The sequence below is a fragment of the Harmonia axyridis genome, chromosome 1, assembly GCF_914767665.1.
Source record: "Harmonia axyridis chromosome 1, icHarAxyr1.1, whole genome shotgun sequence".
Classification (NCBI taxonomy): domain Eukaryota; kingdom Metazoa; phylum Arthropoda; class Insecta; order Coleoptera; family Coccinellidae; genus Harmonia; species Harmonia axyridis.
Window position 1 is genome coordinate 12559556 of NC_059501.1, and position 12827 is coordinate 12572382.

Genomic DNA, 12827 nt, shown 5'->3' on the forward strand with positions numbered 1-12827 from the left:
ATACGAAGGCCGCTTAGTTTGAATACGAAAAAATTTAATTCGATAAATTGCTTCTTTTTCATTAACCAATCAACTTTCCTTTAATACAAACTATTTGAGGGGTTTTTCCAATAAGAAGTCATTTTGAAATAAAAAAAATGAACCAATGAATGACTATTTCATTGTGAAAAGAGAGGTATGCAATTAACGATGGAAAATATCAGCCAAAGCGCCACTACAGCTACGGTTGCAGCACCACATCATTGTCATGAAATTTTCTGTGACCAATTCACACATTTGCGGCTGGATGTCCTCGATAACTTCACGAATTTCATATTTTTGGTCTTAAATATATTGTGGAACATGGCATAGACCTCATATTTACTTGACCCTAAAGAAAGTAGTCTAAAGGAAACTTTTCTTGGAAAATTGCGATTGTTTCGTTCCTTGTGAGACACGTAGTACCGTATTGTTGAAAATAAACGTCATCTAACGGGTGTTTTTTTCGAGGTATAGAACTTTAAGTTGGCATTACTGTTCGAAATGGCGACTGATTTAACAGCTGTCAAGTGATTTATTCTCAGTTTGGTTTGGCAATTCATCATGAATAGACTCACACCTGAACAACGCTTGTAAATAGTGCAATTTCATTTCGAGAATAATAGTTCTGTGCGGAATACGTATCGCGCACTACGTCCATTTTATTTTGTTTAGCGATGAAGCGCACTTCTGGTTGAATGACTACGTCAACAAACAAAACTGCCGCATTTGGAGTGAAGCTAATCCTCAAGTGTATGTCGGAACACCGTTACATCCAGAAAAACTGACTGTTTGGTGGGCTTTATGGGCTATGACGTTACAGTCAATGGTGATCGGTATAGAGCCATGATTACTAACTTTTTCATTCCTGAATTGAACAACCATGATGTCCAGGAGCTGTGGTTCCAACAAGACGGCGCAACATGTCACACAGCTCGTGCCACAATCGATTTAATGGTTGAGTGGATCAGGGAGTCTCCTAGGGGACTCATCTGGACTTCGCCATATTTCTTGCTCAACACGTATTTTTGTTTGTTTTTCTCTAATTAATGTAAGTTTAGTTGGAAATAAAGACAATATACGTACATACATACATACATACATTTATTGAAAGACACGTTTGGTGACCGCCTAATTTCACGTTTTGGACCTGTGAATTGGCCTCCAAGATATTGTGATTTAACACCGCTAGACTACTTTCTGTGGGGCTATGTAAAGTCATTGGCCTATGCGGATAAGCCACAAACCCTTGACCATTTGGAAGACAACATTCGCCGTGTTATTGCCGATATACGGCCACAAATGTTGGAAAAAGTCATCGAAAATTGGACGTCCAGATTGGACTACATCCGAGCCAGCAGTGGCGGTCATATGCCAGAAATCATATTTAAAATGTTATGCCACAAGATTATCTTGCGGATAAATAAAATTCATGTCAATCGAATAATCTATCGTTGCAATTTAAAGTTCTATAGTTCTGAAAAAAACACCCTTTACATTAATATATCACAATTATGGCCATTAAAATCATTAATTCCCAAGATCGACGACGAAAGGTCAAACCTGAGTTTTTGTCAACACTACAGGCTCCAACAGCAATATTCTGCATTGTTCTTGAGCGACGCAAATAGTTGTGTATATTCTTATCATTAACTTGTCCCAACAGCTCAAATTTCTCTACCAGTTTCACTATTGCCGGCCGAGAAGATGCTTCACGACGATCTAAAAGTATTTTAGTTTTGCGAACAGTCTCTAAAATTTTCACCATTTTTGTTGCGAATTTAACCAACTTCATTGTATTGTTGGAATGTGCATCCTTCCATTTTTAGTAATGGCGTAGTATTGACTTGTCAAATGTCGGAAGCTTGAAGCCTCAAAAGTGACAGCTGTCCTGGAAGCGGGGTTTTCAAAATGAAACCCCTTATTGGAAAACTGCAAATTAATTATCTTATCTGCAGGGTTGGCGGTAAAAGTGAATTTCTGGAAACAACCACAAAAGTACTTTCATGAAAGTTCAATCATAGAGAAAATGAGCCTTAAAAAAATGAGAAGTGGAATATACACTTCAAAATTATTCGAACGTAATTAATAGAATTTCGTGGAATATTGGAATATTGTATGTGTTCAGTTCGATTCTCTCCTCCCATTCCCGTTCAATTGACAAATATTTCACGTCAATACTAATCATATTAGTAGTACATCCAGTTGTGCCAACTACACCACAGGCAAGACTTCATTTTCGCTGTGCTCAACAAACAAATGACCCTAATTCAAAGTTTCATCAGCAATATCAACAAACTCGGGACTGCTTCATTGCATACAACACATCAGGAGACCAACTTCAAACTCATACTGGTTCAATCAATTATTCAAATTCTCTTTCCAGGAAGTTTGAAGAGCATGAATTATGCCGCGAAATTTTCATAAAAATACGAACAACGTCAACAGCCAATCAGTATTCATGTTGAATTTGCATTTTTTACAGCGGAAAATTAACGAAAATTAAGAGCTGCGTGTATTTTCATGTCGCTTTAAGAGGTGAACAATGAGAAGCGGTTTTTGTAGTTTTGACATTGAAGTGACACTTTTTAAGATTCGCTGACTCTTCGAAACGTTCTTCTGTTCGTAACTACACCTTTTGCAATTGTTGTTCAGAAAATCAATGTTCAATATCAGAAGAGGAAACAATATGAATTTTAAAATGAGGAAGTATAAATCAGAAAAAAAAATGGATTTCAGTTAATTTGATTTCAGATGAACGAAATTGAAATTCAGATTAGGAAATTGGAATTCAGAAAAATAAAGTTGTAATTCAGAATATTGATTTGATTTTCAGAAAGAGCAGATTTTATTTCAGAAAAAGAATATTGTATTTCAGAAGTATTTCAGATAACTAACAAATGTGAGTGAGGGGTACCAGTGCAATATGCAACACAGGTATTACATAGTATATGGGCTATTCATTTTTATTAATTCCGAGGAACGTGTAACCAATTCAGAATTACAATTTCATATCAATCATATAAATTTTTCCTTTTCTGGATTACAAATTGCTATAATGAAATACAAATTACCGTTTTTGAATATATAAAGTTCTTTTTCTGAATTTCAAATTCTCTATTCTGAATTATAGTTTCGATCTCCTGAAATTCAATTTGCTTTTTCCAATTAAATTTCATGCTCTTTGAATTAAAATTGAAAAAGGGTAGTTACGAAAAGTAATTTAATTCGCAACTGTTGAAGGAAATTATATTTCACCGCTAATTATGGAACATAGAGAATAATTGTAAGACTCAACTACTTGAACTATTGTTCATATTGTCATTCAATTTGATGTACCTACTACATATTTTTTAGATTAATGAATTCTTTCATTTTTAACACGAGAAGGAAAAATTTGTTTAAAAATATTGATAACAATTAATGATATTGACCTCAGCTCACAACATAGTTTTATGTTAAGCATTATAATTTGCGAATTTTCCATGTATTTTTCCCCGAGGATATTAATTTGTGGAAATTTTTTATTTTTCACTTATGGAAACTTATGAGTATTGTTGGGGTATCTTCAACATTATTTTCGTTAGATTATGCGATATTCGTCATAAATATACTTTTAATACTATTTTACCAAACTAGAATACCTTCCTGTCGAAATAAAACAAAAATAAAGAAAAAATAATATATTTCATTGCAAACTTTAATATGAAAGAATTATGTGGATGAAATAAAATACTTTCTTTATGTCCCACTTGTTTGTATCCCATCGCAATTACTTCATAGCATCCGATTCATTGGTTTTCTTTTCATTGGAAAATAATTATTTATTATTCTATGTTTGGGTGGAATTTCCTAAAAAATAAAAAGAAAAAATAAACCATCACTATTCAACTATTTAAAAAAAAAAAAAAAACATTCGTAAAGTTATCAGATAAAAGTATCAAAATTTGAATGAAGAATAAAGGATGTTAGTATAGTTAATGAGGATACATTTTTCTAACTTTTTTTTGATTCTTGAGATTTTGTAACGTTTTGTTATTGAAATTTGAATACTTTGTGTTTTGGATAGAAATCATTTGGGCACCTATGTTCATGAAATCTTTTTCTTGAAATAGTGGCAGAATAACTCAGAAAATTTTCTGACGCTATCCTAGGTATTACACTTCTCACACCACTGAATGAATTCCAATTTTCAAAAACAAAATTCATCATATGGTAGAAAGAGAAAAATTGATATCTGGAATTGTCGGATGTTCAAGTTTGTTATGCTAGTGTTGATATCGATTTTCATCTGCGCTATTCTGCCGCATTTCCTTCTTCAATTGACACTGTGACATTCGTTGCAAAGTGAATTCGATATTGTTATACAACTGAATTGCCTTCCTTGACAGACGAATTGACATAAAAGATGTTCCTTCAAGTACAATCGGAGCCAGGCTTCCTGAAAATTGGAGGAGAGCCCGACATCCTGTGAAGGACAACAAACGGCAAGGCAAACACGTCAGTAATTTCAAATAGTTTAGACCTGGAAGAGAGAGAGAGCTGAAAGGATTTATTTCCCAATGTAGCATGCCAACATTGGATTTTTTTTTCATTTGGAAATGCTTGGTACAAATAGAAAGTCGGTTCGTTCCGAACAAATCTTAGAGAAACATAAAACGGAGAATTTTCGAAATGACGGAAAAGAATTGTTGAGGATTGAAGGTATAAAAGGAGGCATTGAACATGATTCAAAGCTATTTTATCGTTGAAAAATTCAAACTGGAAATTGGTAATGTAGGTGGAAATGAATGAAACATTCACAGATTACGGTGTTCCCAAACTATACGTGAACCTTGGAGAACGTGTTAGTATGACTCTTTTGTCATTCTGTCATCTGAGCCATATTTAGTGATGACCAATAATCAACAGTTTACGAGATATTTGAGTTCTTGTGATTTCTCACATCACTTCTTTTTTTGTGAATTTTTTCTACGTTGACCAAATTTGATTTTCGTCTTGAATTAAGTGGCCAGCGAGAAGTCCGGACGTTACACCGTTAGAATAGACGAAGCGATAAGATTGAGAGTGAATTTCAGGCGGAAAATAACAACTGAAGAAATGAGAAAGTGGCCACGTGCTTGTATTAGCAGTGGTGGAGGTATCTTCAGTTTTCTACAGAAATTTTGAGTTCAATTGCAATAACAAATTTTTATTAATTTCTTTCCTTTTTTTTTGCTTTTTTCCGCTTTCAAATGAAAATCAGTTGAAACAAAACAAGTGCCTGCATTCTAAAGAAGAATTTCTTGAGAAATAAAGAAGCGAGTTTTTTAAATGATTTTGTCATACATAAATTGTGGAACTAGGAAGTTACAGGCAGATTTATATTATATCCTTTTCAGATGAAAGTATATCGAAATTTAAATGAAACTTGGTTAACTTAGAAAAATTTGATGAACAACGAAGTAGGGTGAGATATTTTTCAAAAAACACAAGAACTCAAATATCTCGGAAACTGTTGATTTTCGGTTAGGGGTTGTCTATTAATCACGTGAGGCTTGAAAGGGGGGGGAGGGGTTCGATAAAAATCACGAAAATATCACAAGGGGGAGGGGGGGTGTAGTAAGATATCACGTGTATTTATTTTTTCGTCAAACGCGCGATTTTTAAACAAATATTAAGCGGCACGGCGCGGCGTGTAGTGACCTTGACTACATTAAATATATTCATGTACTAGTACAATACATGTTTTTCCTATGATTACACTTTTCGTTTATTATTATTGTTATGGCAATCAAAAAAAACTTGCAACCTGGTGTAGACATTTTTATTATGGTCCTTAATTTCAGAAGAAAGATTATAGTTTATACCTGTATTTAAATTAAGATAATATTCAGAAAATTTTAAGATTCGTTGTAGGTACTAAAAATACACGTGATTTTGAGAAGGGGGAGGGGGGGTGGTCTTAAACCTCACTACGTATCACCAATGGGGGAGGGGGGTTTAAAAAATGCTAAAAAAAGATCACGTGATTAATGGACAACCCCTTATCAATAAATATGGCTCAATCGTATATACGATTAAATCCTTCTGGTGTCACAGAACATGTTGGAAAGGATAGTGCAGAACTTTCAAGAGCGTCTTCAAGAATGCATAACCAAAGATGGACGTCATCTGTCCAACATCATCTTTCGTTTCTATTAAGCTACATTTCGTATTTGATTGCCTGTTATTAAATTTCCTTTCATATACTTTGTTTTGAGATCAATTTCAACCCTCTGCCTCCTCGTTCAACCCATTTATACATACATATCAAATTCTTGTGTTTGTTATGCGCCACCTTGTAATTCCATAGTTTTAGATACTTGTCATTAAACGCAGTATCATATGTTTACTGAAGATAAACAGTAAAACTACAGAACCATAGTACACGGTCTCAATCCTAGTCCAGCATGTTCTAAACTTTTTCTTGAACCATAATCAAAACTTACCTTTTTTTTTTCAGAAAATGACTTTCTCCGCTAGAAGAGGCCAGCGATCACTCTGGCAAAATGAAAGTATGGGAAAGTTCATGACAATTTGGTAGCTCATGATTGTCTAACTAAAATTGTTGTATTGAATTTGTAGGCACCATTAGTCAAGAACAGCTTTGAGGTTAGCCGCACATTACAATTAACAATAACTAAATGAAGGTGCGCTTAGTAATCGACAATTGTGACTTCCCCCCCTCCATAATTGCATAACTTCTCAACTTGTTTTCCGAATGACAATATTGCACCGCACTTGTTATTAGTGTTAATAGAGTTGGGGTTTTGAATTGTTAATGAGTGAACTCACCTGTTTGTTTTTCAGCGACCTTGAGCGTGTATCCCTCCAGCGTGGCTGGGTCACTCGTCCCCCTGGTGTTCACTCCATAGACCGCAATCCTCAACTCCTTTCCTGCTTCCAATCCAGTGACGCCGAACAAGGGAGTGTTTGAGGATACGTTGGCCAAAAGTTTCTCTCCTTGCTGCTCGTGAACCTCCAATATGAAATATTGCGGTAGACCGCCATTGTAACCTTCGCTACATTCAACCTCCACCTATAACGTGATAAGGGAATATGAGGATGAGCTCCAGTTCAACGAACCAGATGATTGGCTGATGGGTTGAGGTTTATGTATTGAATTATTGATTTACGGCACCAAAAATACTGCAATCAGCGAGGGATATCGATTGGTGTGGCATGTGGAGAAACAACTAATCATATGTATGTACTACGCACGAGAGCAATTTCAATGAATAAGGGATGTTTCATGATAAATTTAGATCTTTTAGCTAGAATGTTTTTGACGGTGTTTTTTTTTATCTATGATCTGACATAAATGCTGTAATTTCTGTCATATGCACTGTCATACATAGATAAAATAATTAAATAATAGTTATTTATAATACAAGTGCGGAAGGCATTGTTATTCTTCCACGAGTTCAAAATTCAAAAACGAGCCACGAAGTGGCGAGTTTTGGAATGAACGAGTGGTAGAATGAGCCTTCTGTACGAGTATTATACATTATTTTCTCTAATTCATTGCATTTTCATTGAAATTAATGAAATATTTCCATAAATATAATTTAGTGATTTTTGCATTGAAAAATGTTGGTTGGCAGAACTGATTTCTTTAAGGCAAATTGATGAATTGACAGATAAAGCCGTGGCGGAAAGTTCGGAGTACCAACATAGAATAATAAAATATAACCATGAAAACTGTGCGTTTCTGATATATTCTCGCACGATTTTGTTCTACAAGATGTGGAAGAATGAACGGAATAACCACAGAATTGGAGAAAGGAATTTCCACTATTCTTTTCAATGTTAGCGATAATTGTTCCGCTAGCAATTGATAATCAATAATAATTTTGAATTGAGTCAGACAATGGCTCACAGATCATTTCCAAGAGAATTGGAAGACAAGACCTATTGAATTGCTTCCACCTTCCCTAGACTTTACAATTTTGAATTGCCTGCTGTGGTGAAATTCAAAGTAGGTTGCATATAAAACACTGCCCGAAATCTAGAAGAATTAAAAGTGGGAATATGCACAGCATGCCAAGAAATTCAAGTTGAAATTCACCAAAACGAAGGGGCCGAATTCTACAGAATAATGGACATTATTTTGAAAATCATTTATTGTAAATAGTTTTTATTTATTGTCATGTTTCATTGCAATTTTTGCTATAGTAACAACTGTTTTACTTCTTTTCTTCTACGGTATTTTTGAGAAGTTAATCGAATTACCTGCAGATCAAGGTATCACCCCCTTTTCCATCTGGATTTGAAGGGTTATTGCCATAAAATTCACAGGTTTGATTCAATTTAAGTTATTTATAACTGCCAAGAAGTTGTCATTTTCAATGTGTATTTTCATAATGTTTTTTTCAATGAAAAACAAAGAATTCAAATCTACGGGAGATGATTCTCCAAAAACGAGGGGCCTGCAGTGATCTTGGTACACCTGAGGATTCGAAAAATCCCCTTAGAGAATCGGTCCTGATTGAAGCAACCCTCCCGATTAGGGAGCGAATTCAGTGTAATAGACTTATCAAAATTGATTGAAACCAACCGTATAGAATGTCCTCTTAAGAACCAACGTTTATCTGTTTTTGCATATTTTCTGATTTTGCATGGGAATTAATTGGCACCCTTTATACGGAAATAATATTTTGTTTGTGGCTTGAGGCGACTTGGAGTTTCAGTAGACAGATCCTATGGGCTATAGCGCAACAAGCAACGTCACCAAGTAGGCAACTATAGCTACCAGCTTGAAATCCGAGTTCAGGACAATAATTATATGAAAGAAATAATGAGGGAAATTGTTTAAAAGTGAAACATATTCAAGGACATATACCTCAAGATGAAACGCTAATCATAGACACGTGTTTCGGCCCTCATCATCCCTGTAGCCTATAGAGTCTGCCAAATGAAACCACCAATGAGTGGCTGGCTTCTATTGTTGGGATATACCTATACTATTGTGTTGTTTGCAATGTTTATGCCGTAGCTAATATCTCTACATAAATAAATGTTTCAGTCTTGAAAAAGATTCAAACTTAATATCGAAACTTTGACAATTCAAAAAGCTTTTTTCTACATTCATGCAAAAAGCAAAACTTTATTGAAATATATTTAGTGGAAATTGAAGTTCTTCATTGCACTAGTACAATAAAGTTTTTATTGCACTAATCTGTCATTCTACTTCAACGTGCTCTCATCATGACAAACAAATATTTCAGCCTGAAGGAAATAACGATGTACAGTTACCAAGTACTAGTACGTTTACAACAGTAACAAATCAAGAAGTGGATTTAAAAACTACTTCACTACGGAATATTCATATTGAAAAGTGCACCAATTGTTCATTCACTTTCAAAATTGAGGGTAAATATAAAGTTTGAGTTAAATTGTTCGTAACGTATTAGTTCCTGTTTCAAAGCAAATCGATATTAATAATAAAGTATTCAAGTTGCGCTTTTCATTTTCCTACACCTAGTGCCGCACCTCAATAAATCATTTTTTGCTTTTTGCATGAACATAGAAAAAATGTTGTATGCAACTCGTGCAAAAATTGTTTATTGCACTCGACGTGAAATTGTCCGACGAGGCCGTTAGGCCGAGTTGGACAACACGTCGAGTGCAATAAACATTCACTTTTTGCTCTTGTTGTATAAATAACTATTGTTTGATTTGCCCAGATCTCAAGCTGCAAACCTACTATTCCTATTTGAAGTAAGGACACGAAGAAAACAATTTTTGCACTTTTTATTTTCTGAGTAACGGCTACAATTTCCAATATTGAGCGTGTTCGGTGAAAATTCCTTCACCTGCAATTTCCACGTCACCGAACACGTTCCGCAACTCTGCGATAAACGCAACGTTCGGCCCTACGTCCTTCGACATAAACGGCGGAAAAGTTCCGGAGAATTACCCCAAAGACCAAGCCCCCATACTCACCGAGTCCGACGTCTGATTGACGATGGAACAATTGAACGGCGGATCGGGCTTGCTGGCCGTAATAATGTGAAAAACACACGGCTCACGCTGCTGGCCGGCCAGGTTGCTCGCCCAGCACATGACCGTCCCGTAGTCCATGTCAGTTTTGGGCGTGTAACTGAGACGCGATGTGAAACGGCTCGCCCCCGGCTGGTATCGACTCTGGGGCACCTCGATCAGCTCTGCCGTGTTGTTGAAGGACCACTTGAAGTTATCGGGCGGCGGGTAGGCCTCGACCTCGCAGAGCACTTCGGCGTTTTCCAGTTTCGCCACGCCGTAAATCCGCTTCTGGTCGGCCACGCAGGTCGGCTTATCTGTGGAGAGATATATTCGGGAGATGTAATCGAAGTTTTTTTTATTGCGTTATCGGGCGGTTGCTTCAACCTTCGTTTTTGCGAGGGCTGGAATTTGACTTCGCGTTTCGTTGGCGATGTTGTATTACTTCCCGGAAGGAATTATTACTGTGGCGTTTTTCACATCGATCAACTTATAATATAAAAGGTGTTTCTTGAATATTTCTAGAAAAAGGAACGCAATATTCTAATGTCAAATGGCTCTCGGTTAAATTCGCTGAAACTTTGCAAAAAGATAGTATTTGGTATGTTATTTTCCCATTGTTTCAGAAGCTTTCAACAAATTTTCCATTCACAAGAAAATAAAAAAACCAAATGAAAAAAATGTCTCTGAACCGTTTAATTTGAAAAGAGATCGCATTAAAAAAAAATATTTTTGAAGAGACGGCTTTTCCTTAATAACTTTCCATGCCTGTGTTCGATCATTTTTTCGATAACATATATATGGATAACCCGTGAAGAATACTATCATATTTATGAGTCATTTTTAATTTGCTCGAAGAATTAATCACTAAATCCAGTGACCCGCTTACGTGAATCACAATCGTACAAAATTTTGAGTAACCTGGAAGTACGAAAATGAATTTTTTTTTATATTTATCTGTGATATCCAAATATTTAAACATTTACTCAATAGGTTGTTACTATATTATGCTCTGTGCATTTGTATTAACTCTTTGCTAGTCCAGCAAAGTCACCCATAACACGCTGAAATAGTCAGTTCACGTAAAAATACCGAAGGTAATCTGCCCCGCCTCAGTTAACTCAAGATGCAACAATGAAATCCTCTCAAAAATTGGCTTGGGACGAGTACGTCTCGCCGAACTTTATATTTGGAATCAACACCGAAAAGTGTAATTTTTGATTTGGAGGGTCATAGAGGGTGTGGGGTTGAAAATGGAGGATTGTGCCCACTGAGACTGTTGATAAGCATAACAAATAGTCTATTTCTGCAAAGTTTCATTTCCCATTGAGATTTTGAGAGTCTTGTAGAAGCAGGTTACTCGCATCAGTTTCTATGAACATATGGCCGCAAGTTATTCGTTTCTCAGATACAGAGGATCAAAGTTGAATATTTGGGGTTTTATAAATAAATAATAATAATAAGGTTTAATATAATTGGATATAATTGGATTGGACATAATTAGATTATATGCATTCTGGCCTTCGACGTCACCGGATTTGAAAACAATCGAATTTTTTTCTGTGGAGTCCTTTGAAGGTCCTTCAGAAACCGAAAAAGATATTCGTCTATAGACCATTGTTGGGTTTGACTCTAACCAAAATATACCAGGTGAAATAAAATCGTTGTTTCAGCTTCAGGATGAACCGAGGGATGAACCTAGAAGAAGTTGTTTTTACTCAGGATTTCGATTAATTTCAATTTCATAGGTACTATGGTATGAGTGAATTCTGATATGTGAAAAATATTTTTGAAATTCCATTTTTCGGTAACATTCTGCCGACCTTAATATTCAGAAGTAGATATGCATAATGAATACTTAGGTAAACGACCTTTGAATGATTAGGATTATTTCATTGCCTCATAATGTATTCAAGACATTAACTGTTTCGTCCATAAGTATATCCGAAAAATTGAGTGACGTTCCATTTGGTCGTTTTGTAAAATAATTGTTTGATCCTCAGATCTATAAAGAGTTTCATTGAGCGAGTGAATTCTTTTCTTTTTGTGCATTCCAATATGAATCCTGAATACAAAGTTCAATTTACCTTCATTATGCATGTCCGTCAAAATACACTTCTAATGTGAGGCACTTTCAATAGGATTAGGTAGGTACTTAATGATATTGTTGGTACAGTTTATTAACTTGATTAAAAGTTGTACTTCTTAGGGGCTTGGTTTCATTACTATATTATTATCATCCACCCTCGATCTGAATTAATGATTCGTTTTTGTTTCAGATGCGGAGAGATAAGGAAATATATGAAATAAAACATGATGGGTTCGGTGTCACGTGTGCATGTCACTAGGATATAGGCCAATCAATTTGAAACACCCGAATATTTAATAGTATAGATTCAAAAAGCGAGGGAGAGTTCATATTTTATTAAATAGATTCAACGAAACGATATTCATCCACCAATAAATGGATGAAATAATAACAGCTCACTTCAAGAGCATTATTTTGCAGAACTTTGTTTCACCTTTTATAAAAAGTTATAATTTAGTTTGATATAATTAGATATAATTTCATATATTAAAATAAAAATGATAATTTTATATATACTTGTGAGACAAAACTGCAGTAGGGGATAGTACCTACTCTTAAAAATAAGAAAAAAAAATCAGCATAAGAAAATATAATCAGCATAAGATTTGTCGTGAAAAGTTGCCCCTAAATGGCCAAATTTACATTGAAATCAATCAAAGTGTTCTAAGGTTTTAGTATAAAATGTATGATTGAAATGAAGACGTTGGATGGCTGTAAT

At 35.2% G+C, this 12827-nt stretch overlaps 1 protein-coding gene across 2 annotated transcripts in view; it reads right to left on the reverse strand.

Annotated features, from left to right (window-relative positions):
• LOC123674726 (nephrin) overlaps window positions 1-12827 on the reverse strand; it is a 368531-nt gene that overhangs the window by 37761 nt on the left and 317943 nt on the right. For both annotated transcript variants that reach the window (XM_045609779.1, XM_045609768.1), the window contains exons 11-12: window positions 9985-10337; window positions 6835-7078 (exon numbers count right to left, since the gene is read on the reverse strand). In XM_045609779.1, coding sequence (XP_045465735.1) covers window positions 6835-7078; window positions 9985-10337 — 597 coding nt within the window. The remainder of the gene's footprint in view (window positions 1-6834; window positions 7079-9984; window positions 10338-12827) is intronic.